Source organism: Fukomys damarensis, unplaced genomic scaffold, assembly GCF_012274545.1.
Source record: "Fukomys damarensis isolate Sample0158 unplaced genomic scaffold, DMR_v1.0_HiC HiC_scaffold_10, whole genome shotgun sequence".
Taxonomy (NCBI): domain Eukaryota; kingdom Metazoa; phylum Chordata; class Mammalia; order Rodentia; family Bathyergidae; genus Fukomys; species Fukomys damarensis.
The window spans coordinates 17,339,742-17,363,826 of record NW_022900922.1 but is presented as its reverse complement, the minus strand read 5'-3'; the positions used below and the strand labels follow the sequence as shown (position 1 = coordinate 17,363,826).

The window sequence follows — 24,085 nt, the reverse complement described above, 5'->3', positions numbered from 1 at the left end:
GAGGAGGAGGAGGAGGAGGAGGAGGAAAGGAGCAGAGGATAAGAACCAATGGGCCCAGTGTATAAAAGCACTTCTGTGAGTCTGATTTGAGACATGTGACTGGGTGTCATCTTGTGTATGAGGCCACTTTGTGCTGCTATAATAAAATACCCATAGAGAAAAAAGGGTTATTTAGCTCACAGTTTTGGAGGCTGAAAGTCCAAAGAGCATGGCACAAGTCCTGGCAAGGAGCCCTCTGGCTGTACCACATCATGTGTGTATCTCTGTGTCTCTTTTAACCACCAGGATTCAACATGGAGTCTTATCAAACCTAATCACTTTCCAAAGGCACCACCTCTAAACAACGTAGTTGGATTAAGATTCCACCCTCTTAATTCTGTTAACATAGATACTGAGATTAAGTTCCTGCCTAAATTCAGGGGTGGGTGACCTGAGGGGTGTTGTGATTTAAACCGTAGCAACATTTTTGTCAAGGCTGACTGCCCCAAAACAACACACAATCATTTGCAAGAAGGAAAGAGGCTGAGCAGGTGGTCAGATTCAGAATCACGGGTTCAAAATACACGGAATAACTGTACCCCCATGGGGGAGCAGTCGTGAACCCAGGTGCCTCAGGATCAGGCTGGGTAGCAACTCTAAACTGTAGACAGGATTTAGGGTGGCAGCAGGTGAGCCAGGGGAGAGGAACTACACAGACTGAGGGTGTGATTTGAGTGACAAGGAGTCAAGCATGTCATCACAGGTGTAGGTTTTGTCTGAGCAGTTACTACCCACCCAGGCTGAGGGTTTTCTTGGCAGCTACCTATGCCAGGTTTTAAGGGTTCTGTGTGAAGAAGGGCACAGCAGGAAGACTTAGTCCTTAGCAGTGACCCTGACATTGATGCCAGCACAGATAGACTTCTACCTCATGCCTGCTAGGAGCTGTGAGGCAGCTGATGTGTCCTCCACAGCTACTTCCCCAAGATTTGATCTGGACCATTTTAGTGAAACCATCCATAAAGAGACGAAAGTGCTTCTCCCAAAGGACTAAGCAGGGGGAATCCCTGCCCCTGGTGTTGCCTCTGGCTGTGTCCCCGGCTCTCTTGTCCATATATTCTAGGTTGTGTCATCTGCAAAAAGATTCTGCTAACCTCTGCTTTTAATGGATTTTTTTCTTTTTTTTTTTTGGTACTGGGATTGAACTCAGGACCTTGTGCTTACAAGGCAGGCACAGTGCCACTGAGCTAAATCCTTCGCCCAATGGAATGTTTAATCTATTTCAATTTAACATGATTAGTGATAAAGCAGGGTTTATATTTGCCGTTTCATCGTTTGTTTTCTTCTTTTCTCTATTCCTCCTTTATGTTAAGTAGATATTTTGTAGTGTACTATTTTAATTTCTTTATTTTTTAAGTTATTTTCTTAGTGGCTCCTTGAGGGATTACAATTAACATCTTGGTTTAGAACAGTCTAATTTGGGATCAATACTAATGTACCTTCAATATTGTACTAAAAATTTGTTTCTGTATAATTCAGATATCTCCCTGCTCCTTTATGTTGTTCAAATTATATAATTATAGACCTGTCAATGTAGATTTTTTTCTTTCTTAGCCCCCCCTCTTCTTCCCTCTTTGTTTCCTTTCTTTTTCTCTGTCTTGTCTCTGTCTCTGACTCTGTCTGTCTTTCTCTCTCTGTCTCTCTTTCTTTTGAGACAGGGTCTCGCTCTGTTTCCTAGGCTGGCCTGAAACTCCTGGGCTCAGGGGATCTTCCTGCCTCAGCCTCTTGAGTAGCTGGAACTCCAGTCATGCACCACAATATCTGGCTCACAGATTTTAATTATTGCTTTATGAAGCTGACTTTTGTGTGAGCTAGCATAAACAAAAAAGTTACAAAGAAAAATACATTTATGTTATCTTTTATATTTGTTTATGTGGCTACCTTTACTGGATTATTTCTTCATGTCGTTTCAAGTTTCTGTCTAGTGTCCTTTCATTTCAGGTTGAAAGATTCCCTTTAGTTTTTATTATAGGATATATTTATTAATATGATGGCTTTAGTTTTTCAATTAGGAACATTTCGAAACTAATTCCATAAAGTCGGTACTCTTTGTTATGAACTCTCTGCTTAGTTAGCCCCAATGGTCAGTTCATGATTGGACAGTGAATTTAAATGCCTGGAACCAATAAATCTCCCAGACTTTCCTAAGGGGCTCTGGGTACGCACTAGAACCAGTCAACTGCTGTGACTGCATTGTTGTTACCAAGAGTCAGCCATTTTGCTTTTTGTTGTTGTGTCTTTGTTCGGAGTAAGCACTCCCTCAGATTGCTGCAGTACTTTATTTTGTACAGTTCTGAAAAGTTATTCTGACCATTTTTTCCCTTTTTCCCATGGCCTTTATGGAAGCGAGAATTTTTGCAAGCTCATACTTTGCGATTTTCCACTAAGTTGAGTTTTTAAATATCTCTCTATGGTAACTGCTAATCTCTATGCTAGCCTTTCTCCATTAATCTGTTTTGGTGATGTAGGAATTCCTATACCTATACTATTCTCCACGGTAAACTGGAAGCCACTTATTTTTTTCCCCACATGCTATGAATTTACTTGTGAGAGCTGATAGATCATCGTGTGGACTTTATTTTTTCCTATTTAGGATTCTGGCTCTTCAGGAAAACTTCCTTCTTCAATTTAAAATGGATGTAAGTAGTGACCTTTCTCTAGATGGGTTTATATCATTTTTGTTTCTCTGTGGATTTGGGAAGGAGGGAAGAAATGGAGACATCCACTGCCTTTGCCTTAATTAATTTAGAGACTGACATGGTTCAGAGTGGAATCCAGGGGTCTTATGGGTCATTGACTCAGTTTTTAAAAGTTGCCTGAGCCCTTAGAAAACTGTACAGTGCTGGGTTGATAGAATGTTTTCACCATGCACAGGCCAGCTCTGCTGAAGAAAGGAAGAGGGATTTTGAGAAGATCTTTGCCCACTATGACATTGTAAGTGCGTCTCCTTGTGTCGTGCTGGCTGTCACCACACAGGCAGCCTGTTTCGCCCCTGGGTGGGGGAGCCCTAAGCACAAAGAGCCATCTCATATGGATGTTGCTAGGTCAAGCCACCCTCTACTTCTCTAGATATTTTCTGAGAACTAAGTGAAAATTAACAAAGAAGTATTTATATTAGAAAAGAAAAAAATTACAATTAAAATTTTGTTTTCTTTTTGCATGGAAACTAAGAAAAAGTTTCTGCTTCTTGTAGGAGGACTGAAAGCCATTTATAATAGTACTGTGCTCAAAAACAAAACAAAAAAATCCCAACATCCAGCCCAAAGAAATAAAGGCAAAGCTATACTTATTTGGCATAATAATAGAAATATTTTTCTGTAGGATCAGCTATTCAGTCATTCTTTAGAAGAAGGAAAATAATAATTTTAAAGCATCAAATTTGACAGAGATTACATTTTTTGAGAACAAGATCAGATAATATAATAATAATAAAAAAGAAGAACCAAGGAGAAAGGAAAGATTCTAAGAAATAGCTTCCTGAAGTTAATCAGGCTAAATATCTGTGTCATATTCTGAACAGAGAAGGGTATCACCTGAGGAAGGCAACATAGCATATTGGTTCTGTGACCAACCACGCAGGTTTGAGTTATGGCTTATCAGCCAGGTGGCCTGGGTAGTTCCCTACATCTCTGTAGTGTCCCTGTGCTTCGTTTTCCTTATCTGTGAAATTAGGGTGGTAAGGATAGCTATAATACCTATCCAATGGAATTGTGCTAAGAATTAAAGAATTTATGTTTATAAATTTTGACAAGAGTGCCTGACCTACAGCAAATATTATACAAGTGTTTGGTATATACTCTATGGGAAAAGAATTTTTATATACACTATGGGAAAATAATTTTTAAAATAGTATGCTAAAGATTCAATATTAAGAAAACATGAAGAAAATAAATGAACTTTAGAGAAGAAATTGCAATATTTTAGCATGTATTGAATTTTTTAAGACTTTTGTGTTTGAATGGAACATAAAATGTTCAGAAAATATTAAAGGCCTTATACACTCACCAGTCATTCTAATGTGCTTCTTAAATAGTTTCTCTTGATTTTTTTTTGTTTTTATTGCTGTTGTTTTGTACTGGGTATTGAACTCAGGACCTTGGGCTTACGAGGCAGGCAGAGGCACCACTGAGCTAAATCCCAAGCTCAGTTTCCTTGGATTTAAAGTCTAATTTTAGTAGCCATCAATCATTTACTAAGTCATAAAACAGAATTTAAACACATCAACCTTTCCTTCAAAGGATCACTATAATGCACAATTAACTTATCTGAATGGAAGTGTAATATTAGGGAAACAAAGTCAGCCTTTTGTTTGCTATATTAACGCTATTTTCAAGAGCCAAGGGACTCAAAACTATTGTTTCTTGTTTAATCATTCTTTTAGTTCGTGTAGAACATTCACATTCTGCATGGAGGATCTATGTTGGAGCATGCCCTTTCTAAGTCAGCTTGCAGTTAGTTATAAAAGAACACTGATTTGGTGGATTTGCCTAGCAAATGATATTTTGGTGATTGGATCGTTTTATTTTTCAGAGTAAAACTGGAGCCCTAGAAGGCCCAGAAGTGGACGGGTTTGTCAAAGACATGATGGAGCTGGTCCAGGTGATTTCTGGGGATAAGTAGATTATTCCCATCGAAGGCCCTGTCTCTGTTTTAATGGATTCCATTGTTTGTGGGAACCAGTGAGTCTACAGGTTAATGTCAGAGAAAAATGCTAAAATATGGTCTATTTAAGACCTTTGAAATTCTGTGCAACCCTACAAATCTCCCTTGCTTTCCTAAGATTGAGTTTTAATTAGAGAAGCATATTTTTATCATCATTGAAAAGTCACTTACTTCACCAAAATGGTGGGGGGTGCCACTTTACATCTTATTATTTTTTGATTCAGAAAGTCCTTTCCATCCTTCTGATTTGGTTATTAGAATAATTAAAAGTTTAAATTTAATTTCATTTAACAAATCTCATATTTGAGGTCCTAAGTTTTTTTCGGTAGGGGCTTCCTGATCACCTACCTTGAGATGGCCGTGTTACTTAAGAGGATACTTGAACTGTTGCTTGGGTTGGGGGCTGAAGTAATTTAAGTTATATTTACATTGCAGAGCTGTTTTATGTTGAGGAGACAATGTTTTAAAAAAGCATCTCCCTGCTGAACTATACTGGCTGGATGCATCATCTGGTTAAACAGATAATTTCCAACCCTTTGCCATGAGGCTCTGCTTATACAGTGAATGTAATATTTTGTAATCATGGGGATTTTATGTTTGTGTCCTGGTCTGCTGAGGCAACAACAAATTAGAGTTAGCAATTATGCACTGTTTTTGGAATTCCTGATTTTTTTGCAGATCTGCTTGAAATTATGTAGTCAGGCCACAGAAAAATGTTCAGATACCAATTTTTGCATAAGTCTCCAGTTGACACGCAGTAAATGAGGAAACACATATAATTCTTTCCAATGACTAACAGGATGACAGAACGATCTTCTGCGATTCCTAACTGGTGCTATTTCCATCTTAACTGGGCCCTTGATTTTGCTTTCTTGCCTTGGTTATTGCTCCTGTTGGAGGTGCCACAGCCTTTGGTGCAGCCAGAACAATCTATAGACATTTGCGTAGTGTTTCCTTTTGCACTGATTGCTAATGAAAATCCCTTTTTAGTCATTGCCTATTTAATGCCAAAATGATTTCTGTTATAGGAACTCAGACGGTATTGGTGGGGATATTAGAGATGCACAGCAGAAGGATTTGCTAAACTGCGGTTTGTTTTTAATGCAATGAATGGGATGGGGAGGCTGCTTAGGAAATCTCCCTGGCCTCCTCTGCCCGACAGAGCCAGGGCCAGTGTTGCTTTAGTATAGGTCTGGGGGCTTCAAATGCTTGCAGATCCCAGGCAGAGAGCCTGGCCTCCTTTGCCTCCCATGTTCTGCACACACAGCTAAGCAGCCAGTGCAGATGCCCAGCCAGGTGAGCAATCCATCATTAATGGGTCTTCCTTCCTTACTATCTCTTTTTTGTTGTTCTGTCTCTAACTTGTTAAACAAAAATTTCCCAACCTGAAAAGTTGTTGTTCCCATAAAGTTTTGCTGGCATCCCCTCTGCCAGGCGGTGGGAGGTAGCTGGACTCTGGTTGAGCTGAAATCTGTTAGAGAAACAGAATTTGGAACAGGGACTCCAAGGGGCCCTCGTGTTGGCCATGTCTGAGCCTCTTTTCTTTTATCACCTCATTGTTCTCCTTCTCCTTTTCCATGAAAAGAATGGATTAAGGACATTTTTGCAAATGAGAGAGCACAAAATGGAGGACAGCATTTTGGAGTTGATAGATCTGAGTTTTAATTCCAGATCAAGTTCTTCACCTTCTCTGGAACTTGAGTCCTTGCCCATAGAATGGGCACAGTGGCATCTGCTTCCAAAGTTATATGATGACTAAGAATAATGTAGGCACAGATCACAGTTACAATAAGATTTCAAAAAATGTCTTTTTTATTGTATCAGAACAAAACAGCTGTAATCTTTTAAAGTCCATTTCTGAGCCTGAGAATAGTTGAGATTTGAGAGGGAAGAAGGAACCAGCAGCTCAAAGAATGGCCCTGCCATTCTAGCATTTCTTTCTGAAATGTTGTAAAGAAGATGTGCAAAAATGAGCTCCTAAGAAATAGACATGACTATGTCAGATACCGTTTAACTTAGCTACTTTATTTTTGGTTACTGGGGATTGAACTTAGGCCATTGGGCTTGCAAAGTAGGTGGCAGAATCACTGAGCTAAACCCCCAGCCCTAACTTACCTACTTTAGAAGACCTTGCTTTGGACCATTGATTTAGCTCAGTGGTTTTGGTGCCTGCCTCTCAAGCACAAGGACCCGAGTTCAATCCCTGGTACCAAAACAAAACAAAACAAAAGACAAACATCATAGAAGTCCTTGCTTTAAAATATTTGCTGTCTTTTATGATTATAAAAGTAGGCCGTAATACTATTTTGAATGCTATATTGAATACTATATTTAAAATAACGGAAAACAGAAGTTACAAAGCCAAAGGGAATTTAGAAGAAGTCCAATTTCTTGACTGACCACCCTGGATTGTGGGCTTGGTTTTACCACCAAGAGGCACTGTGATCCTAGAAGAGTCTTTTAGGATTTTCAAACTTCAGTTTCCTTCTCTGGCAGATGGGAACTGCCATAAGTCCCACCTCCATTAAGATGTCAGGAGGATTCTAGGATAAAATCTGCTTATTAATATTGTGCTTCTTCACTAATGATAACCCATAATAATAAGCTATTACCAAAGCCCAGTAAATCCTAGTAGTTGTGACTATATCACAAATCAGTCTGTAAGCTAACATAGTTCTCTAAACTTTAGTGACCATGATCGTTTCCATTTCCGTATGACTTTTCTGAGAGAAAGCTCAGATATCTATATCCAGTATAATTTTGCTCAATTCCCTTTTAAAAAAATCATCGCTTTTGAATCTGGAACCTTAATCATTTTCAATGACCCTGCTTTTCAGCCATCACTGAGTTTGGCCAAAGCTTCCAAAGGATGGCAGGAGAAGATGGAACTAAAATCCAAATGAGAAACATAGTGGATGAGAGATTATTCAGATACAATTAAGAGAAGAGAAAAATTCTAGACCCCACCACCCACCAGGCTCACAAAAAGCCACTTCAAGCTGAGGTCAGCTGGCTTTCTGGTGACTTGTGTCACAGCTGTGGGAAATCAGGAGTGCCCTTACTGTTGTCCTGGCCTCTCTGTTTCTGTGCGGCTGCAGGAGGAGCAAAGGGGCCTGTTTCTGTGAGCTCCGGCCAGTCTAAGGCCAGAGTCAGACTGTGTTAGTAACACAAAAGCAGTTGACAGGGCTCCCCCGGTGATTTTTTTTGAGCAAAAAAAAAAAAATGTATGTAGGAGTCAGTAATGGTTCTCCTCTGAAGTCAGATAGCTGAGACTGCAAACCTATATTGTATCTTTTGTAGCTTTTATTGGATCTTTCTCAGTCTTTCAGATTTCTTAAAAAATATTACTCTATCATTTGAAGGAGAGAGCAGAGATGACTGTGAGCCGAGTCTGATGTCCTCGCGACTTTTAAAATTTTCTTTTCATAAGACAGGGCCATGAGACAAGTGAACAACTGATATCTGGAATTTAATTTTAAAAGCAACTATCTGAGCATGGCATGGAGTCAGCAGGGAGCTGGCCCAGTTTGTAAGTTTGTAGTCCTGGGTCCGGTTTCTTGATTTCAGTAATAACCCCGAAAAAAGCCTATTTTATACCCTTTTAATTTTTGGACAACCATATTTTATGCATCTGTCGACTTTGCATTAACAAGATCATCATTTGCTTACCAGAACATCCTATTTCCCACCACCAGAAAGTAGTGCTTAAATCTGTCCTCTGCCAGTCTGATGAGATCACAAGTCACTGAGCAAACAGACATAGTTTTTTAAAAATCTCTCTATTGAGATACAAGTGACATTGAAAAAGCTGTAGATATTTAGTGCTTGGAGATAAGCACACACCCAGGAAGCCATCATCACCATCAATGCTACAAGGTTATCTTTCACCTGCAAGTTTCTTCAGGTCCTCTCGCTTTTTGTTTCTGTTTTGTCTTCTCCTTTGTGGTATGAGCAGTTGACATAGCATCTACACTCTTAGCAAACTTTTAATACAGTGCAGCACTGTATAATATTTTACATGAATTTGTTTGTTTGTTTTTGGTACTGGGGATTAAACTCAAGGCCTTTGCACTAAACTACATTCCCAGCCTTTTCTCTTTGGTTTTCATTGTGAGACATTGTCTTGCTAAGTAGCAAAATTGCCCAGGTAGGGATGGAATTTATGATCCTCTTGCCTCAGCCTCCTAGAGTGCAGGGATTACAAGTAGAGGCCACCAAGCTCAGTTTGCACAAGATTTTTAAGGGCCTTTGACTCATTTGGGACACCATAACAATTGACACAAGGATCTACAGCTTAAACTAGAAGCAGGAAGCCAAGAAATTCAAGATTTCCCAGGGAGAAGAACTGGGAACATTAGAAACCAAGTAAACATGCAGCCAGCAATGACTCAGATGTCTGAGCAAGGTAATGAGAGCCCACCCCTCCCAGGCCTCCCTAAAATTCTCTCTTCTCCCTGATGGATACCATCTGCTTTCTCTGCTGTTGACAGAAGAATGGCTGGCAAAAGGGGACAATACCTACCCTACAGGCTTGGATCTAATCTGTGCCCCTCAAAACTAGCTCTTAGCATACATGCTGCTTTTCACTTATTTTTTTTCCTTTTTTTTTTTTTTGAGACAGGTTCTCACTATGTAGCTCAGGCTGGCCTCCAACTTGCAGTGATCCTCCTGCCTCAGCCTGGTGAATGCTGGGATGACAGGTGTGTGACACTATGCCTGACTTACTTTTTACTTTTTAAATTTAAAAAATTATATAAACATACATACATTGTACAGAAATTTTTCTCATCACAGGAAAACAAAAAGAAAAGAAAAAAAAAATAGGGAAATCTCTATACTCTACCAGACTCACTGTGAACTGAATTTTCTCCCACGTATATTTTGTATATAGCTGAGATTGTACAAAACTAACATTTCCTAGTGTCAGTCATCCAGCGACCGCATCATAGCTCCTGTGATGCATCGCAATGCAGGCAAACATCCGCCATGCCAGTCGCTTAGGCTGCTTCCTGTGTGTGATTGAAAATACCACTGTGCATAAATCTTTTCTGTATTTGGCTATTACAAAGTGAAGGGGTTTGCACACGTTAAAATTCCCACCACCCAGATTTCAGCAAGAAGAAGCGGGGTGTGCCCATGTTCCTCTTGGTCCTCTCCTCCACCTTGGGTCACCCTCCTTTCACTACCCAGAAAGCGGCTGGCTTTGCTAGGGCCCAGGCCAGTCGATTGGGAAAGAGCAGCCTGGGTGACACAGGAGTGCATCTCACCATGGTGCTGGTGCTTAACGTGCTGCACTCCCTCGGGTGATGGACAGCTCCCCAGAGGGGATGGGCAGAAGGAGAAGGCCAGAGAGTCACATCTAACAAGGCCTGTGGGTGCCTGGGACAGGTGGTGGGAAGACAGTAGCACAGCTGCAGAGAGTCTTTCCGGAACTCCTTGGGTGACGGTGCAGTTGCCTGTGCCACCGCACTTCTGTACACTTCCCAGCTCTCAGCAGGCATCTCCACTGCACTGCAAAGGCACGGTGAAGGAGTCCCTTCTTGTCACTCTGCGGCAGTGGTAGGTGACGAACACAAGAGACGTGGGACAGGACTGGCCCTGGATGTGAGGTTTATAATCCTGTTTCGGTTTTCCTTATCTAAAGAGAGCCGAAGCATGTCGGGTAGAGGAGATACCTACCCTAACCTAATAGGGCAGGGTCACTCAATGCCACAGACAGGTACAAGCCCGCGGTTCCCAGGATGCAGTGAGGTGGATGAGTGTTTGTCAGTTATCCCAGATGCACCCCTGCACTTCCCCATTAGAGGAATGAGGACATAGTTATATTTTTATATGAGAGGCCTCCCTGAATCTATCCTGGTCCTGGCATGGGATGGCTGTGTGACAATGGGAAGTTGATTCCAATCTCTGTGCTTTAGTTTTCTCATCTAAAAATTAAGATTGAAAGTAGATACAACCTCCTGTGGTTGCTCTGAAGATTACAGTTAATAGGTGCAGTGCCCTTAGATCAGGGGCCCCCACACTTACGTTGGGGGCTTGTTATTAAGACCAAGGCCCTAATGACTCTGGCAATTTGTCTTCAGTGATGCACAAAGTTTTGAGCAGTGGTGTCCAGTTTTCATAGTGAGTTACCCAGCATTAAAAACAACTCAGAAGGAGCTTCCCTTCCGTCCTTTCCTCCTACCCTACCCTCAATGCTGCCATTCACACACCAAAAATATTTCTTATTTATTGCAAGTAGTGATTACTTGGGAAGAAAACAAAGCCTACTATTCTTCATTTAGGGTAAAAAAATAAAGCTTAGAGTAGTTTGTCACTTCTTTTTTTTGGAGGGGTACTGGGATCGAACTCAAGTCCCTGCACTTACAAAACAGGTGCTGGAAACCACTGAGCTAAATCCCCGGCCCAAATTTAGAGTAGGTTAAATGAGGTAAATCCATTGGCAAATTGACTACTGCTACTGTGTAAATGACTACCACTGAGTCTTTTCTAAGAGAGTGAAAACTGGTGTCCTGGGGTGGGCACCAGTTATGCAACTGTCTAACAAATGAGCTCCTGACATGAGGTCACAGAATACAGCTTGCTGTTTTTAGGACGCCAGCAACATCTCCCTGGGCCGTACTGCGCCTGCCTGGTGTTGACATCCTGAGCACCATCCTTTGTGAGCCCAACAAAGAGAACATGCTGGCAATGTGTTATATCTCGGCTTTGCAGCCTAATCATCCAGAGACCTTGCACGGAGGAGGGGAGTGGACCCAACTCACCTTCTGGCCCCAAACCCTTTCACCTCGCCATGTGTCTCTGAATCCTGCCCTGTGCTGGTGATTGCTCTTCCTGCTGTGCCATCTGCTCATACTTCCTGCTGCTCTCTTTCCTTCTCTCTCAGCAAAACCTGCTATCAGGGACAGACTTGGTGTCAGTTATTTCCCAGTTCCAAGTGCAAATCAAGTCCGAATGTGGCTGACTAGTTAAGTCATAATGGCTCTTTCCCTGCTACTGAGGGTTTTTCAGAGGTTTCTTTAGAGGTAAGGAATCTATGGGGGCCAGGTTGGGGGATAGGGAGAGCGTCTCAGAGCCCCTAACCTTGACCCCTACAGGCGGCCATGTTCTCTGTCCACTCATAAAGCCGTACTTGGCATCAAGAGCCTTTGCAACTTGACTGGCTGGGTTTCGCTTTGTGGTTAAGATCCACTGCTCCTACAGTTGCAGGAGGCCAGCCTTTCTTCAGGTGGGAAACGGTGGGATGATCATTAAATTGAAGTCAGAAGCCTTGAAGTACAATGTGCCGTCCCAACTCTCCAGCTCTGCAGATTGCTTAAACTCTCCCTGGGGTTGTGTCCTAAACTGTAAAAAGAGATGTGTCATTATTTATCTTCCAGGGTTACCAGGAGGATTAAAAGAGAGCTCCCAGGGAGAGCCATTTGTTCAGGCATTGCTAACTTTGCAGTCTTTGAGCTCACTGTCATTTTTCAGCTCACGTGCACCGCCATGCCTTCTTAGCCCGTAGGCGTAAATCCTAGGACCCTACCTCAGCAACATGATGTTTTAGTTAGATAGTCATGCTGTATAACCCCTTTTAACCAGAGGCAAAGAAACACTCAGTAGGGAGCTAATAAATGTGTCTTCTCTCATTGGCGCAAACAAGGAAGAATTTGTGAGTATGGTTCTCTACTTTGAGGCAAAATATGTTTATTTTGGTTACTAATAAGACAGGCAGTCTTATTAGCCTGCAAGAACTAGAGGGAAGTGATATGGAAATACTGGTAGAAATCTTTTTTGCCTGAAGGGACAAGCTGAGAAATGAGCTGTTGGCACAAAAGTTGCCCTTGGCAACACTGGGTGGGAAGGGGAGGCAGGATAGGTTCCTCCCGGTCACAGAGGGCAGGACATTCTCTAAGTTTAGGGAGCGTCAATGGTGGGACTGCTACTGCCCAGCCTGCTGACAGGGTCCTTTTGTCATCCTCAGCCCAGCATCAGCGGACTGGACCTTGACAAGTTCCGGGGGATCCTCCTGCGTCACTGCGACGTGAACAAGGATGGGAAAATTCAGAAGTCTGAGCTGGCTTTGTGTCTTGGGCTGAAAACCAGCCCCTGATCTTCACATGATTTGCCATTCACCCTTGCCGTGTTTCTGTGCTCTTGCTGCTGGAATTGTATCTTGTGCTTTGCCTCTTGGGATCCAGTGGGCAAACTTTTCCACCTTAGCTTGGTGTTCTTGGGGGAGCGAGGGATGCGAAGGCCCCTTCCAATGGCAGGCACGGTCCTCCAAGCAGCAGCTGAGTCCTCTTCCCCTTGACCCTAGGCTTTCCTGTCCCCTACAAAGACTCAGTAACCTGTTAGATCTGCTCTGCTCCTCTTCCCCTGCCACCTGGTGGCAGGGACAGCTTGGTCCATCCATCCCTGCTCTTCTCGTGGGCTCTCCGCTAAATGGAAGTGTGTGTGACAGCTGTGGCAGTTCTGTAACTTCTGCAAGTAGATTGTTCTGTGGAAATAAATCTGCAGTTGAAGAGATGTCCTGGTAATTGCCTTTGTGATCTCTGAGATGTTCTCCCTGATGGCTGGGAAGAAAAAACACTAACTTGGAGGGCTTAGGGAGAATGAACCCAGGGAACAGCGTGGAGGCAGGTGTTACTCATTATACCTTTTAATCGGACAGGCGATCAGAACACTCATCCCGGACTGGATTTTGTTCTTAAGAGCTTGGTTAATACGCCTGGCTAGGCAGCAAAGATTACAGAAGAAATGTGAAGAAAACATCTACCAGGCAACCCAAACCCATGTTCCCCACTCCACCCTACCCCCCAAAATCATGTCCTGTGACAAATTTGGAACCACTGAGGCTACTCGCATGCCCCACACGCCTACTGTGGGCGTCGTGCTGTGTGCAACCCTGCTCACTTCTCTGCTGGGACTCTGACCTAGTCCTGTGACCAGTGCCTGCTTCCTCGTGCAGAGGAAGGACGGGGAGATTGATGGGGAGTGGGCCTCGCTGTGCTTTCTGACGCACACACTTCCTTTTCCATCCGTCTCGGCCCTGTTTCAGACCATGCAGGAACTTTAGACTTCCAGAAGTATTCTAGATGATTCAGAAAACTCATTGCTTAGGAGCTGCTCCTAACGGAAGGATCCCTCCATTCAGAGGGATCCCTCTCCTAGGCACTCACTGGGCCTAACCTGATTCTCATCTACTCTGAAGTGTTAAGTATTTCCTGTGTGCCACGTGCTTCTCAGTGCTTTCCATACCTTAAGCAATGTACTCATCAGCAAATCCCTTTGATGTAGGTACTGTCATGACATCTATCCTAGAGATGATAAAAACTGAGGCAGAAAGAAGCTAAACATGCCCATTATCATACTTCTCCAAAGGGGTGCCTGGGATTCCATGCTTCGGTTTTTTTTTTGGACCTTTCAGGATACCGCAGCCCTCCTCACAGTCTGGGCTCTGTCTGGATCCCTGAGGCCCGGAGGAAGACATTTCTCCAGGTCTGTGCCCTCAATGCTGGCTACGCTTCACTGCATCCAGGAAGCAGTGGAGAGCGGACAAACACGCCAGCTGCCTCTCCTAGCGCGCGCTTCCACGGACCCACTTTCACTTTCAGAGTTGAAACTGACAGAAGCCACAAGAAAGGAAGAAAAGTTCCCGACTCCAGAACACCTCATTATTCTGCAGAGTGCTAATTTCTCCTCTTACTCCCTGTTTTGTTGTTATTAAACAGCAGAAGCCCTTTACTGTAGTTGGATTTATTTTATGCTTTCATTGCAACACTTTGATTTTTGGTTTAAGAAATCCCCCTCTACGTCACAAGGCACCTTCTCCTACTTCTTTCTTTTTTTTAACTTTTAAAAATCTGCCACTTTATCCATTTCATCTGTCTACACGTCCATTCCTCATCTGCACAGTAAGATTTGTGACATCCAGGAGAAAGGATGTTGTATGCTGAGGCTTTGAGCACACTTCTTGCTGGCACCATTCAAATGCACAGCAGGTCAGATCAGTGACAAAAATTATTTTTTAAATGCTGCTCACAAACATGACAAGCTTCCTCCTGTAGGATGTAGCTGGACCTGAGGTCCTTCTGGGCTACACCCTTGCAGGACAGAGTGGGCAGCAGCAGGTACCAGAAGGGCCCAGAGTGGGAGGCAGGAGCCCTCACTTCTTGAAACCAGGTTCTGGAGATGAAATTCCTTTTCAGCCATGGAAAGAGGCTACAGGTGCTGCTGGACCTAAAGTTTATGACTGGCTCATCCCTCCATGAGCTAGGCAGAAGCTGACCCAACTTTATAACCTAAGCCTGTGGCTCTGCAAGGCAACCTTTGACCCAGTATTTCTGGAGGAAACAGTCCAACGCCCCAGTCCTAGTGCCCCATTCCCAGCACAAGATTGGGAATCTCAACCACGGTCCTGAGCCCAGTCTGATGCAAGCATTAAACCACTGGGCAGCGGGTGGCAGTTATTCACACAAGCCTGCAAGATAATTCTAAAGCTCAGTAAGGAAAGATAGGAGGTGTCAGCATGGGAATATATCGAATCCTAAACCTAGTCAATAGAGATAAACCACATCAGACACCTGATATTGAAAAGCTATCTGAGAAGAGAATTATTTATAAAAAATGATAATTATCTTGTAGTACTAGTTAGGATTCTTTAGAGGAACGGACTCTATAGAAATATACGTAAAGTTATGCAAGAGGAGGCACCAGGTAGGCCTACAGGGTCAGAGTCAGGAGAGTCCATTAAGGACGCCACTGCCGTGGGAGGCTGAGGACGAAGGAGCTGCGAAGCCCAAGAAGACAGAAGGTGTAGGATGAAGGGGCTCAAGGATGCAGTGTCAGTTTGAGGTAGAAAGCAAGTTTGTGTGGGAAAGCTTAAGAAACTGGAGAGCGATGTCCAAAGGCATAGCAGCAAAAAAGCAACCATTCAAGAAGACTAGAGCTCTTTACAGTTAGGTACATTTTCTTCTTTTCCGTTTAGTCCATATAGGCTACAAGCCTATTGGGTGGTGCTACCCACATCCGGGGTAGGCTTTCCCCTTCAGTTTGCTGGTCAACGTGTCAATCACCCACAGACACACCCAGATCCATGCTCTGCTAATCTGCTAGGCAGTCAAGTTGACAAACCATAATTAATATTCAAAATTGTCCATAGATTCTTATTAACAAAGCCAAGTTATAACAGAATGGAGCAGTTCCAGGTAGTGAAGGAAAATAACTTCACCTACATACCTTGCCTCCCTAAATGATCTCTCAAAATTAGGGTAAAATATTTCAGATAGAGAAAACATTAGGAGTCCTTTCCCCATTATCTTCATGTATTATTTTATTTTATTTTTTTATCTGAGATGCTGGGACTCAAACCTGGGAACTCGTGCATACTAGGCAAGCACTCTACCCCTGGGCTACACCCCCAGCTCCTCCTCCTCATATGTTCGTAGTGAAAGAACTCAGAAAGAATGTATTTGAGCAAAGGATAAGTGAGTCCAAAAAGAATTGTGGGATGCATAAACTGTAAAGTGATTTGAAAAACCTAACCTGTAGAGGCCAGAGATTTGGTTAAAAAATTAATTTATAAGAATGTTCAGAACTACCCATGGTAGATAAAATTCTATAAACAACCAAAATGGCCAAATGTAAGGATGTAAGTGATGCTGCATCTATAATATAGAACCTTTTCATGTTACAGTGATGGAAATGAGATTTTTAAATGTGAGATGTTTTATCTGATGATTTTTCAGTCTTGTCTAGTCCTAATGGTATAATTCCACTATTCTGATTAATTGGAAAAATAAGATTCGATCATTTTAATTTTTTTAAAACTCCTGACATTTTCTATGCCAAGCTATGTAGACCCCATTATTATTAATAATATAAACTCTTCAGAAAATATCCTCAGTTTTCATATATCATATAATCATCTCAGAAAATGTCTTTGTTGTAAACTATTTTTCAAGGTTTTCTTCAAATTTTGGTAGCAGAGTGAAGAAAATTTCTTTTTTTCAGAAGAAAAAGATGGAAGAAATTTGAAAAAAAATGTATTTAAGATCATTGAGAGAATAAGCAAATTGGAAATTGCTAAAAGTGAACTGGACTGAATTAGGAAATATAGCCAAAGCAGATATCTGATCAAGGGTGATTTCAATAGTTTGAAGACACGCTTGGCGGGTGAGGGGGAGGACTCTCCTGATTCGTTCCATTAAGCTCAATTAGAAGAATGGACTCCCAGCTGTGTGTGGAGGCTGACCGTGAAAATAAGCAAAGGGTGAGTAGCTTTCAAGAAAGATAAAGCCTGTCATGCATTTCCTCTGATATGATTTCTCTCAGCCCCACCCTCCAAGTGTATGTGTCATAAAAAAAAAAATGTATGCATCTTTTTTTTTTTTTTTTTTTTTACCAGATATTGAACTTCAGGACCGCTTGCAAGGCAGGCAGTAGAACCACTGAGCTAAATCCCCAGCCCACATCATCTTTTTAAAATGGAATCAACACTTGCATGGAGCCTAATTAGTTTTAAATATTTTCTTGACTTATTTTTGGCGTGAGAAAATAACTATGGTGTTGCAGAAGAGTTAAGGTTAATCATTTTCACAGGAGCATCGTTTCCCAGGAATTGCAGCTTCACAGAATTCCTTTAATTACTGTGTGCATTAGTTTGTTAGAGATTAAAATGATAAGCCCCATGTTTTTGTACTCTAGATTACAAAGAGAACATCTCTTATTTCGTCTCATATCCACCATCATCCATGGCTTGCCCATCTTCTGCTTGCACATTACCAGGAAAACCTCAGGCTAGTGAAAATATAGCATTTACTCTTGCTTTTATTTCATTACTTCGAATCAACAGGATCCTCATTGAGACCAGCCGCTTAGCTGGGATGTTGTCTGCATGGAAGGTGTTATAAATTGACAACCTATGTACTTTTGTATCTTCTGTAGCCCGTGAGGATCATAGGCTTTATTACATATATGACTTTTCCTATTTTGCAAGTATTTATGTGTTTAATACATGCAACATCCCAGCCCTCTTCTATGTGCTTTGTATACAATATGATCAAGACACAAGGGCCTGCTGCTGTGGCCTTACACACAGGTGTGTGCACTGCTCATTTCCTACTCCCACACTGTTACTTTTTGCTCATTGCTGAGACAAAATACCCAACACCCAAGTTAGAGGGGAAGGGGTTTAGTTGGCTTACAGTTCCTAGAGGTTTCAGTCCATAATCAGCTGGCTACAAGGGAGGGTGGCAGAGGGGCAACAGTTCATGGCAGAGGAAGGCAGCAAAAGCAACAAGAGAAACAGTTGGGAGGAGGAAGACATCAAAAAGCAACAAAAGATCTTAAAAGTGTCTTTCTGCTGCTTCTGTTTTATTCAGACTATGGGGATTAGGGCCGTGCCAAATCAATCGTGAGCAGTGGTTTAGTAATCACACGCCCTTATTCCTAGTATCACACATTCTAGATTTAGCTACCTCCAAAAAAGAGTGCATGAGGTTCTGGGGGACAAGTAGACACAAGCCACAACACCCCACCCAGGAGAATTTTATTTTGTCCACTCCATTCTCCAGCCTCTTTCGCAGAATGAGAATAGATAGTAAACAGAGAACTGCAGAAGTGAAGAAGGCCGTTTTCTGGAAATCACTGAGTTACAAAGTGAGGGAAAGATCCACAAGTAAAGTGAAGGGGAAAGGAAGTAAAATCGGGCTGGGACTGGAGGAGAGTTTGGGAATGTCTGCAAAGAGGAGGAGGGAATCTAGGCAGCTATGTGTGATAGTTATAAAGGAAGAAAGATGGGGACATGGAACTTTAGGAAAGTTCATTGAATTTTATGATTGACATCCCTCCTGTGATATTTTGAAACATTCAATACTAATTTAAATATTTTTTTCCGTTGTTACTTTGGACTTTCCTTGAGTGAATCACTGTGCAGGAGAAGCCCCCAGGACTGCTGAGTTTCAAATGCCTAATTTTTGGTTGTGCCTCCCAAATCCACTTAATGCCTACAGGTCCTGCTTCTTGGAGGGGCTGAAAGTCACCTGCTGACAGACCCATCAGTGTGGGGAAAGTAGTATTGAACCTGAGGCCTGGAGTCTTGAATGTGAGTCTCAGCTCAGGCCATTTCATCTTGGACAAAGTCACCTGACTCTCCTGGCATTATGTTTCTTCTACATAATGAAAGGTCAGTCTGGTTGATTTCTAAGGTTCCTTCCTACTCTGGTCACATTCTTGATTACAATCCATGCGGAAAGATCGATAATCTGATGAGTCGTCTTTAGGTGATCATACTGACACTATAATCTGTTTTTGTTATTGTCTTTTGAGAACAGCTCTGTCTCTCAGAGCAACAGATAAGCTTTCTGAAATACAGGCCAGTAGGAAAGAGTTAAGGGTATCTAGAAGATGCATTTTCACATTCCCAGTATCGAGCAACATAAATTACGGCTACTTCTGGTTTTTGTGTGGGTTTCTTTGTTTCAGTTCTTCAAGAAAGGAACAAGAGTTTCAGATGAGAAGAAAACTATGAAAGAAAGCATATTTTTCAATCAAGCACCTGACGGAGCAGAAAGTGAATACAGAATTGTGGTTAACTTGAATGGGCTGCCCAGGTGGGAGAGTCCCATTGTAAACTATCCTGGCTAAAATAGAAAATGCAGGTGTAAGCCAGAGTGGCTCAGCTCTAAGCCATTACCTTTACTTCCAGGGCCCTGGCTGGGAAATGGGTTAAATCAATTAATGTTGCTGTACAATAATTATGGAAACCATGGTAGTTTAGTAAGTGCTTTTTGTTCACATGTTATTTTGGGGACTACCTAGGTGACTCAGGGTTGGCTATGCCTGCTGTTGGCTGTATCATGAGACAGTCCCATAAAGGTCTAGTGTTCCAAGGTACTAGAAGAGAAGAGCTGAAAAATACCTGCATTTAATCAAACTGTCCTCAAGAACCTGGAGAAATCAGGGTATGCCTTTATAGTTTTAATTCTTTCTAAGGTAGAATTAGAGAACAATTTTGTAATTTCCTTCACTTGCCAAAAACAGAATAGATTAAGGAAGAAAAAAATTACTTGAGAACACGTAAACAGATTGTTTTGATATTTCCCCTTCTCTCTCTTGTTCCCTGTCTCTCACTTATGGTTGTTTGTAGAACAACAAATTGTCATTATTAATGAAAACATTAGCAGAGCTGTCAGCGGCAGCAGCATGGAAAATCTGCTCTGTTGGAACAGGAAGCTTGTGTTTTCCTTTTGTACTTTAATTACAGACATTACTATTTAAAATTATTTGCTAATAATTGTTACACTAAAGACAAAGCTGCAAGTTGTTTCAAATGTTTCAGGAGTCCTGTGACTATGGTGGAATATAGTATTTGGGCAAAATTAGGCCATTTAGATGAAACAAATGAATTCGGAGTTAAACAGCACTAGAGTACATCAGTTCCTAAAGAACATATAGTAGAAAAAAAGCCTCAATGAGACCTCTCAGAACTTGGAATCAGGAGACCTGTTGAAATTCTTCCTGCCACCTGATGGCTCTGTGCCATGTAGACTCATATCTGTGAGGACTCCGTACAAGTTGTTGGAGCCTCCGCTTCCCCATCTATTAAGTGAAAATGATACTTCATCAGTGATTGGTGAGGAGATTGTGTGATTGGGTAAGCTAATGTGTCTGAAAATATTTTTATAGATTACAGTGCTTATACAAACCATAGGTAATGATGGGGGAAGGCGGAAAGGTAGTTTTGACTCCTCATTTTAAGTATTAAAGCTTCACACACTATGATCCCTTGTTCTATTCCTGCTCCTGAAACCCCTTAAGTGTGGTCCCTGAAGCTCGCCAGTCACCCTTCATGGACCTGTGCACCAAACCTCGATGTAGATAAGTCCTGACTTTATATCCTTATGGTCACTCAGGATTCCCTGTTGGCATTTAATTCATTTCTCTTTTAAGCCTGGCCCCTGTTTTTAAATTTGAAAGTGTAGAAAATCTTTCCAGCTTCCCTTCTAGGCCTGTTTTAGCCCAGGGAGTCCGGGGATGGGGAGCTTTACTCTTACTCTTGTCTCCAAGCATCAAGCAATAGCTCTCTACCTGAAGTAGCAACTGAATTCTGAATGAAGGATATGGCACCATTATTATTTCTATTTTATAGATTAGAAAATTTGGATTCAGGGAGGGTAATTAGATGGCACCAGGTCTTTTAGCTAGTAAGTGGCTGAGTAGGATACAAATTCACTTGTAAAACAGAGATAATATTTCCCTTTTATCACATATTAGTCAGAACTTTTTAGTTGTGAACATAAGGAATCCTCTCCTCTAGGCCTCAGCCCAGGGCTCCAGTGGGCTTTGAAGCAAAGCTTGATAATTGTGGTGACTGTGTGTTGAGCACTTACTGAGTACCAGCCAAGGCAGAATCTAAGGGGCCATAAAAATAAATTCGGTAATTGAGAAAAACAGTACTTTAATGCAATATTTAAGTAAATCGCAATGCACACAAACTCATATTTTTAAAAATGACAACATAGTAAAGATGGGAACACTATAAGTGACTTTTGGCTCAAGCTCCAATTTGTTTGCCTTTGGGCTTAAAATTTCAATTTGGGGAGACAACGTTGTATTTTCCAATTTCTTATTATCATCAAATGTCCAATTTTATGTCCCCGGAAAAGTAAATGGCCCTGGCCTAAATGTCTCCCATGCTTTTCTCTTTCTATGAATTTAGATCATCTCTAGAGAAGATGCAGAAGTGAGAAAAGGTTTGGGGGGAAAGAACAAAGGACATGGGAGAAGCAGGAGGGTAAGCTGGGCTCCTCATTTCCAAGAAAGGGGGCAAGGAGAAAGACAAATCATTTCTCCCAGAGCAGTAGCAAAAAACAAAGTTCTCTGGCTCTGAGAGCATTGAACTAGACTCAGGTTTGTGGCAGGACTCGAGGGAAACACCATGATCTTGGAGAGGAGACTTGCATCAGCCTTAGTCACATCAAAGCTCCCTGTGCTCCAAGTGGAGCCAAGAAGCAGAGGCAGCAGACTCAAGCACCACTGCCATCATCATCACTATCACCGTTTGCCTTTTTGGTAAAAATATCTCAACTCATTCTCATGCATAACCATCACACTTTAGTGATTTGAAAGACAGTCAATAAGTTAAGAAGTTCTATTTTATGTTTTAATTTCCTTTCTCTATCAACACTAGTTGGCTGTTTTCACCTAGTCATTGAAACAAAGTATTCTGTCTTGTATCTCTTGGAGTAGGGATGGTAGAGAAATTGAGAGAGAGAGAGAGAGAGAGAGAGAGAGAGAGAGAGTGTGTGTGTGTGTGTGTGTGTTGTATATACGATGGGAGGAGAAGAGGGAACAGAAGTCTGGAAAGCCCAGCCTGGTATGAACACTGTCTTCTTTGTAACCCTGTGTCACTCTGAGTCAGTGCTGATTACTATGTGCATGAGCACAGTGATCTGTAGCAAGTGCTAATATTGCTAATGACATTGCTTTGCTGAACGATTATCTGAAAACTGTTCTCAGCTGCTTCCCCAGATTACAGCATTCGTGTAACTCCAAGTTACAAGTCAGAGATAGAAACAGCAGCATTGTTCAGTCAGAAAGAGGTGCAGAAGCAGGCAGCCTGCAATTAGCTCAAGCAACGCTGTCACCAGGGGGCTGGCTGGCTGTTTCACATGCTGTTAGGCTGAGGATGACCTTTAACAGATGTGAGTTCTCAATATAAAATCACAGCGCCTAGGGCCAATAATGAAGGAAGCCTTGTAGCTGGCTACTTCCTCTTCCCATCTCTATGTTTCTGGGCTTCCAAATGTCCTTATTGAGATCTCCAAAGGAACCAAGCCAGTCAGCCCTATCTATGCAGCTGGGCTTGGCCATTTCAGGGACCTAGTCAATCGAAATCACCCATTTTTTCCAGCCCCTTGAATATTTGCTGGATATTTTACTTTTTGTTTAATGTCTAATATGTTTGCACAGCACGGCCTTCAGTCCCAAATCTCTCCCGGTATCAGAGATCTTGGTAACTTGAAGAGCAGATGACCTCAGGAGAGAGGAACTTGCTTCCAGGACTGGGCTGTTTGATGCAGTGCTTTGATCTGCTCCCTCACCTGCCCACTTCCTGCCGTGCTAGCAAGTAGAAGAAAGAACTTGCTCTTATGAGGCTTGACCATTTTTTTTTTTTTTTTTTTTTTTTTTTTGGTACTGGGTATCAAATTCGGGATGTTGTACTTTTGAGGCAGGTGGTAGAACCACTGAGCTAAATCCCTGGCCCAAAGGCCTGACCTTTGAATACTGGCACACTCAAGTTCACAGAGATCTTAAATAACTACCTCTTGGTGACAGGTTTTTTTCCCCCAGATTCAAAACTCACTATAAGACTGTGTTTATGGTACTCAAGAAGTGCCAATATTTTGACCAGTGCTTCCTTAGCTGAGTCCTCTGTGCCTTCTGGAGTGACCTAGAGCATTCCCAGCTTTAATTTATGCAACGCTTACTCCCCTCTCTCCTTTCCACACTTCAAATGTTGGTCACCTCCAAAGACACCTTCCAGGAGGCTGCTCAGACCATCCAGATAGCAGAGGTCACATCCCCTCTGGAAACAGGACAGCTTGTCTATGGAGAAAAGGGTATCCAGCCCCAGCTTTGCTAGCACTGTTTGTTCCCTAGAACCGCCATAACAAAGGACCAAAAACTAGGTGACTTAAACACAAAAACATCTTAAATGTTCTGGGGGCTGGAAGTCTGAGACTGAGGTTCTGGCAGGATTGGTTCCTTTTGAGAGCTGTGGGGGAGAACCTGGTCTATGCCTTGCTCCTGGATGATGGTGGCTGCTGGCCATCCTTGGAATCTAGAAGCATCACCTAAAATGCTGTCCTTGTCTTCACATGGACTTCCCTTATGTATGTATCTGTCTGTGTCCAAAATTTCCCTTTTCCTAAGAATATCAGTTATATTGGGATGATCTAACCTATTCCAATATGTCATCTTCTCTAATTATATTGATATAAGGCAAATAAACGTAACTCTTACCCTGCTAGATGTCAGATATGCTGAGTTGTATTCCCCGAAATTGAAGAATGAATTTTAAGGGACTGTGGCAGCTAAGAGTAGGAAAATTTATTGAGAGATAGCTCTTGAGAGACAGGAGAGGATCCCAAAGTGAGTTGCCAAAGAGCCCACTTTTTTGAGTTTTATAGAGCAAAATCATGAAGTGGGCACAGCGTAGGTCAAATTATCATTAACCAATAAGATTACAAGTATTAATGGCTTAGTTAATATTGCTTTAATATCAGAAAGGACATATGGATGACATCCTTAACCTTGGTCAATAATCTATAGTATTAGTCATGTCTTTAATATTAGTCTTAATGTTAGCAGGTAGGAGAAGATGACTTACCCATAATAA

At 42.0% G+C, this 24,085-nt stretch overlaps 1 protein-coding gene across 2 annotated transcripts in view; it reads left to right on the top strand.

The window, feature by feature from the left end:
- The window catches only part of Scgn (secretagogin, EF-hand calcium binding protein), a 38,952-nt gene extending 25,778 nt beyond the window's left edge, over positions 1-13,174 (top strand). For both annotated transcript variants that reach the window (XM_033761885.1, XM_010622977.2), the window contains 4 exons: positions 2,630-2,675; positions 2,911-2,970; positions 4,567-4,635; positions 12,665-13,174. In XM_033761885.1, coding sequence (XP_033617776.1) covers positions 2,630-2,675; positions 2,911-2,970; positions 4,567-4,635; positions 12,665-12,793 — 304 coding nt within the window. In that variant the 3' untranslated portion in view covers positions 12,794-13,174. The remainder of the gene's footprint in view (positions 1-2,629; positions 2,676-2,910; positions 2,971-4,566; positions 4,636-12,664) is intronic.
- The last annotated feature ends 10,911 nt before the right edge of the window (positions 13,175-24,085 follow it).